Source organism: Psammomys obesus, unplaced genomic scaffold, assembly GCF_907164565.1.
Source record: "Psammomys obesus unplaced genomic scaffold, mPsaObe1.curated_primary_1811, whole genome shotgun sequence".
NCBI classification, from domain to species: Eukaryota; Metazoa; Chordata; class Mammalia; order Rodentia; family Muridae; genus Psammomys; species Psammomys obesus.
The window spans coordinates 23790453-23797393 of NW_026596034.1; the positions used below are offsets into that span (position 1 = coordinate 23790453).

Consider the following 6941-nt stretch of genomic DNA (forward strand, 5'->3'; position numbering starts at 1 on the left):
AAAAAAAAAAAAAAAAAAAAAAAAAAGCAAATGTGAGTACTGGAATTTGGATCTCCAGAGCCTATGTAAATGCTAGGTGGTCGTGGCAACTCACCTGTAATTCTAGACACCAACGGCAGAGAGAAAGAGAGAGAGAGACAAGGGGCTTCCTAGAGCAAATTGGCTAGTGGGACTAGTGATTGGCAAGCTCTGGGTTGAAAGACTCTGTCTCCAGGACGAAATAGAAGAGTACACAGAAATGTACTCAGACTTCAACATGCATGAACATACATATGCAAAACATGCACACCACATAACATGCATATATGAAAATGAAAAGAAGAGAAAGAAAAACTTGCTTATATTCTGCTTTTTCACACTTAGAACAAGGTGCTTTGTTTGTTTGTTTGTTTGTTTTTTTTTGTTTTGTTTTGTTATTGTCATTCCTGTGAATTATAGTGAGTCCAGGACTTGCCCACGAGGACTGTGGGATCCAGACAGCAGGGCCTGTGAGGCCGAGGGCAGTGGGCTTCTGCTAATCTCTATCTAGTTACAAAAATTGCCCTGGGCACCCACTTTCATGAGGGCTTTCCTTTTCCTTTCCTTCTTTCCCTTCCTCATTTTCTTTCTCTTCTTTTCCTGCTAGGGATTGAACCTAGGCCTCTTAGATGCTCAGCACTGCTCTGCTTTTTTTATTTATGTGCGCCCAGTGCATGGGTGTGTGTGTGTGTGTGTGTGTGTGTGTGTGTGTGTGTGTGTGTTGCACGCGTGCATGATTGCCGTGGCTCATGTAGAAGTCAAAGGACAAATTCTAGCAGTCAGTTCTTTTCTTCCACTATGTGGGTCCTGGGGATTGAACTCAGGTCATCAGGCTTGGTGACAAGTGCCTTTGCCCACTGAGCCATCTTATCAGCTATGCGCATGTTTCTTGAATTTTTTTCTCTTTTAAAAATTTTATTTTACATATATGGATTTTTTTTTTCATGTGCATGTTTGTATGTGTGCATGCCTGGTGCCCAGGGAGGCCAGGAGAGGGCGTTGTATCCCTTGGAACTAGAGGTATAGATGCTATGAGCTGCTGTGTGGGTGCTAGAACTCGAATCCAGGTCCTCTACAAAAGTAAAAAGCACTCTTAACCACTGAGCCATCTCTCCAGCTCCTTTTATTTTCTACTCTAGCCCAGGCTGACCTGGAGCTCACTGGGTAGACCATGCTGGCCTTGAACTCGTAGTCCTCCTGCCTCAGCCTCCTGAGTGCTGGCTGTACAGAGTGAACGAGTTCTAACTGGTCTCTTGATTTTAGGCAGTGCCTCCCAAAGTAGTAGAAAGACTTGCTGGAAGAGAAAGGGCCTTTGTAAAGTCTTGAGTGTGGCTGTAAAGAAACCAGAGGGCCCAGAGGTGAGGTGGCTGACACTGCTATTTATAAGTAAGGTTCCGGTATATGTTTCCAGCCACACTTGGGCCTTTCAGCCTCTATGTATGTTCCAGTCTGTCACTCAATTAGCTAATGGTTTCTTTAGTGCCATTATACATTGTAAGGTTCTTCTGGCTCAGTTTTTTTTTTTTTTTTTTAAGAAAATAATAGGGTGTTCTGTTCTCACTGGTTTAAATTTTTAATAGCTTTGCCAATTAAAAAGAACTTTCCCAACTGTTTATTATGAAATTCACAAATGTACAGAATTAAAAGGGTGATGGAATAAACACCCAGCGCTCCCCACCTTGATATCACACGTGACATTTCACCACATGCTTCATCTTCTCTGAATGTGGTGGATTAGTGTGTGATGTGTCTGTACACGGTGTGTGTGTGTGTGTGTGTGTGTGTGTGTGTGTGTGTGTGCATGAGTGAGTAGAAGCCAGAGGAATATATCAGGTGCTCTGCTCCATCACTCTCTTCCTTATTCCCCTGAGACGGAGTTTCCCTGGGTCTGGAGCCAGGCTGCCAACAAACCCCGGTCATCCTCTTGCATCGGCCCCGGGCAGTGCCGGGGTGGCAGGTGTGCAGTGCGCCTGGCTCTGAAAAGTTCCTTCTAATGTTGTTGTTGTTGTTGTTGTCATGTGCTTGGGTTATTTTGTCTGGATGCAAGTGTGTGTACCAAGTGAGTGCCTGGTGCCTGTGGAGGCCAGAAGAGGGTAATGGAACTACTGGAACTGGAGTGACAGATGTGAGATGCCACGAGGGCTGAGAATTGAGCCCAGATCCTCTGCAAGAATAGCCAGCTCTTAAACTGTGATACCCACATATCTGCTTTTTTTTTTTTTGGTGGGTGTGGGGAATCCCACTCAGGTCCTCATGCTTGTACAGAAAATGTTCTTACCTGCTAAGCTGTCTCCTAGCTTCCTTTGTGCATCTTTAAAAATTTAATTAATTAATTAATTAATTACAATTTATTTGCTTTGTATCCCCACTGCAGCCCCTTCCCTTGTCTTCTCCCAGTCCCACACTCCCTCTCCCTTCTCCCCTATGCTCTTTCCCTAGTCTACTGATAGGGGAGGACCTCCTTCCCTTCTATCTGACCCTAGCTTATCAGGTCTCATCAAAGCTGGCTGCATCATCTTCCTCTGTGGCCTAGTAAGGCTGTACCCCCCAGAGGGTGCATTTTTGTGTGTGAATTACTTGAAGGTAAATTGAAGCTATTCTGACTTTCTTTTTGGTAGCCTGCTCTCTCATAAAACCACATGAGAATCTGTGCAGATACTCTTACAGTCTGTCCCACCTCTCCCAAGTGTGTTCTTACAGGAGCTGGACGTGGTGGCTCCTGTCTAGCCTTGGCCTGGGTCTATAAGCCCTTGGCCCCCTTGTGATGGTTCTGTGGCTTGGGAGGTTTTAGGGAATTCGCTGCTGTAAGCTAAAGAAGTCCCAGAGAAAGGTGGAGTGACTACAAGAAAGTTAATGATGGCCTAGACTGGGGAAAGCTGTACATTTTAGCCTCTAGACATGAAGGTTAAGGTAGGTAGTGAAACTGGCAGCTTAGGAACTTCTAGTCTCTTCACAAGTGTCCCCTGCTGAATGTGCTGTGATTGCTCTCATTTGCCACCGAGGGAACCAGTGCGAAACTTGTGACTTGCAGAGTCACAGCTCTTTGGCAGTGGCATTGAGATTGAGTCCACAGTGCTTGCCCACACCTGCCTTCTCAGCCCCATGCTGCCTGTTAGAGATAGGAGGGACACTTTCTGGCTTTAAATCAATCACATAGAAAACAGCACCCCCAAGACAAAACAAAACATGTATCATTTCATATCTCCTTTCTTTTCTTTCTGCATTTTTTCAGGCAGGGTTTCTCTGTGTAGCCCTGGGTGTCCTGGGACTAGCACTCTAGGCCTGTTGAGTCTCAAACTCGGATCTGCCTGCCTCTGCTCCTGAGAGTTGGCACTAATCGTGTGTGCCACCACTGCCCAGCTTATTTCGTAGTTGGAGTGGGTCAGGATCTGGAAGCAGCATGGTTAGGGAGTGTCTCAAGGCTCCATCCTTCTTGGGCTGTTGTCATGCAAGGGCTGGACTGGGTCTGGGTGGTCTGCTCCCCGGTGGTTGGTGCATTCCGGTTTTTGAAGTACTGTTAGGAGAAAGACCAAACATAGAGACAGATGCAAAAAGGAGCCTACGAGACCAGGGCAGGACAGAGATTAAGTGAGGGAGAGCTGCTTTGGGGGCCTGGGGCTCTACCAGAGACTCTGGGGTTGCTTTGCCTTTTGGGTTAGGTTCTTTGTTTTTGTTTATTTTAGTTTAGATTTATTTATTTTATATCTATGAGTATTTTCTTTGCATGTATGTCTGCATACCAGAAGAGGGCATTAGATCCCATGGGACTACAGTTATAGTGTTAAGCCAGGTTCACGGGACCCTCAGAGACCACCAGGAGACGACTCGATGCAATTGCAAGAGAGCTTTATTACGAGAGCGATTGAACTCGGGACCCAAGTCTCACTGGTGCAGCAGTAGAGAAGTGGGACCCCGAGCTCTGAGTGAACAGGATTTTTAAAGGGAAAGTCTGTGAGCCAGGGGTTTCCATGGCAGCAAGCAGGGGGGCACAAGCCTTGGCATTACAGAATTGGGTGAAGTTTAGCAGGGCGGGGTGACCTTTTCTGAGGCACATAATCACAATGGCTAAAGCATATAATCACAATGGCTATTTTTCTAAACTATATCTGAAACATTGGGGAGAATTTTCCCACCCAATTCTCAACCGATTCCCATTGATTATTGCCAGGGAGTTTGTCTCTATTTTCTATGAAGCATTTATTCTGTTATATTTCCTGGAGGCTGTTGCTAGGAGAGTTAACTTTGTTTTCTGCCAGGTGTATATCCTGTGATATTTCCTGGTACCTGAATTCAGTTCCCAGTCAAGATCTTTATTTCAAAATGGAGTTATATTCAGGCTATCTTAAGCTCTTCAATAGAAGGTTGTAAGCTGCCATGTGGGTGCTGGGAATTGAACCTAAGGTCCTCTGAAAGAGCAGGCTGTGCTTTTGACTACTGAGCCACCTCCCCAGTGCTCCCTTAATTTCATGTTTAAGATTTATTTTATTTTATGTATATGAATGTTTGCCTCTCTGTATGCATGTCCACCGCACGCAGATAATGTCTGCATGGTGCAGAAAAGGGAGTCACATCCCCTGAGACTGGAGGTCCAGGAGGTTATGAGCCCAGGTCCTCTGCAATAACAGCAATAACAGCCAGTGCTCTCAACCTCTGAGCCTTCTCTCCAGCTCTCTGCTTGTTTGTTTTTCTTTTAAATTAGTGTATATGTTTGTGTCTGTGTGTGGGTATAGGTTGCCCTTGGAGACCAGGAGAGGGTGTCAGATCATCTGTAGCCACATGTGAGCGGTAGAAAGGGAATTGAGGTTCTCTCTGACTGTTGACCTATCTCTCCAGCCTCTGTTAGGTTCTTAAGGGCTGTTTCTGTCTTAGATTGTAAGCTGACTTTTAATTTTTTACCTACTGGGGAAGAAAGTATTCATATTTATTTAGTGTTTGTGGAAACTCTTTATCTATGCCTTGATCTGGAGTAGCAGTTCTTGACCTGTGGGTCATGACTCCTTTGGGAGGGGGTTGACGAATGACGCTTTCACAGGGGTCACCCAAGACCATCAGAAGGCACAGATATTTACATTATGATTCATAACAATAGCAAAATGACAGTTATGAAGTAGCAGTGAAGTAATTTTGTGGTCGGGGTCACCCCAACATGAGGAGCTGTATTAAAGGGTCACAGCATTAGGAAGGGTGAGAACTGCTGGTCTGGAGACAGGAAGGGTAGCTTATAATCATGCAACCACCACTAACACCTGACATGGAGCGTTGGGCTGGGTGCAGGGCAGGTGATGAGGGAGACACTATCGTGAAACTAGATTTCTTCTCAAACCTGTGGTCATCTGCCTGCTGCTTCTCTCTTTGTAACTATTGAATGACCTTGAGATGGAGGCTTCAGCACTTGACCAGGCTGAAGAGAACGGAAGTGTTCATTGTGGTTAGATACTTATGTGATGTGTCCAGGCTCAGGGCAGGTAGGCTAGGGTGCACACAGGGCATTGCTTGTTTTGTTCATCCTTTCCATAGTAGGGGTATAGCTTGCCCCCATTTTTTTTCTATGCCCCATTGGTAGCCTTGCTCCCATGTAAGCAAGCACATAAATCAATAATGTAAAGATGCTGTAGCTAGTTTGGGGGTAGAGAATGTCTTGGGAAACAGTAATGGCTTCTTCCCTGCCCAACATGAAGGTCATTAGCATTCAGCACGCCCCATTCCACTCTGCTACTCATGCCACAAGACACATTGGAAAGGGCAGGAAAGCAGTGCCAGGGAAGTCAGAGTAGGTAAAATGGAGGCCTCTAACTTACAGAATTCTAACTTGTGCCCTTGACTTAGTCTGTCCACGTTGCATTTTTATCCCACAGTGGAGAACACGCAACTGACCCTGAACCTGCAGACGGAGAACAAAGGCAGTGTTGTCTCAGGAGGAGAGCTGACAATTTTCCTGGATGGGCCAACTGTTGATCTGGGAAGTGTGCCTAATGGCAGTGCTGTGACAGACGGTGAGTGCCACCCTGCTCCCCAGACTGTGCCAGGATAGGGCGGGTGGGCAGAGATGCTGAGAGCTTGGTTGTTTCCAAGGCGTCTTTAGCCAGCCCTGTCTTAAAGCTAACTCTGCCTCTTCTTGGTCTCCCAGGGCAAAACATGACATGGTTTTCAAGGACCAAAATAAATGTCCCATCTCTGTATGTGATTGTTTGGATCGAAGGCAGAGTGAAGCGACTTTTTATCCCACGTGGGCCTTGGAAATAAACCCTCGTTAGCAAATGTGACTCTAACTAAACCCTCTGGGGATCCTGGTGTGCTCTTACGAGACAGTGTTGTCTAGGGAAGAACTGTGCAGCCTGGTGGAGTCACAAGCTAGCAAAAAAGGATGGGCTGAAGCAGGGATAGTGAGTGTCCCCAGCTCTGACCTGAATGTTTGGAGTATTGGTCGTTTGTTCCATTTGATCTTGTCTGAAATTAGTCGCTTCAGGATCTAGCAGGAAATTATTTCATGGACTGTAAGGTCTGAAATGGGTTGTTTCTCTCTCCTTTTTCTCATTAAATGTTTTGTTAGGTGCGATGTAACATGGAGCTTCTTGGGCTAAGCACACTTTCCGTAGCGTCAGGTGAAGTGTGACCTCCCAGTTCAAAGGCACAGTGGAATCTCAGTGGTTGGAAAGGACTTAGCTGTTGAGAAGTTTCTGCTCTGGGGCTGGAGAGACAGCTCAGCAGTGAGAGTGCTGGCTGATCTCATGGAGAACCTGGGTTTGGCTCCCAGCACCCACATGGCAGCTCATAGCCATCTGTAACTCCAGTTCCAGGGAATCCGATGCCTTCTTACCTTCACCACATCAGGCACACACATGATGCACAAGCATACAGGCAGATAGATAGATAGATAGATAGATAGATAGATAGATAGATAGATAGATAGATAGATAGATAGA

The 6941-nt window shown here is 45.9% G+C and overlaps 1 protein-coding gene across 1 annotated transcript in view; it reads left to right on the plus strand.

Moving 5' to 3' along the window:
- Wwp2 (WW domain containing E3 ubiquitin protein ligase 2) overlaps positions 1–6941 on the plus strand; it is a 121276-nt gene that overhangs the window by 43655 nt on the left and 70680 nt on the right. The window contains exon 5 of the mRNA XM_055621071.1: positions 5874–6011. Coding sequence (XP_055477046.1) covers positions 5874–6011 — 138 coding nt within the window. The remainder of the gene's footprint in view (positions 1–5873; positions 6012–6941) is intronic.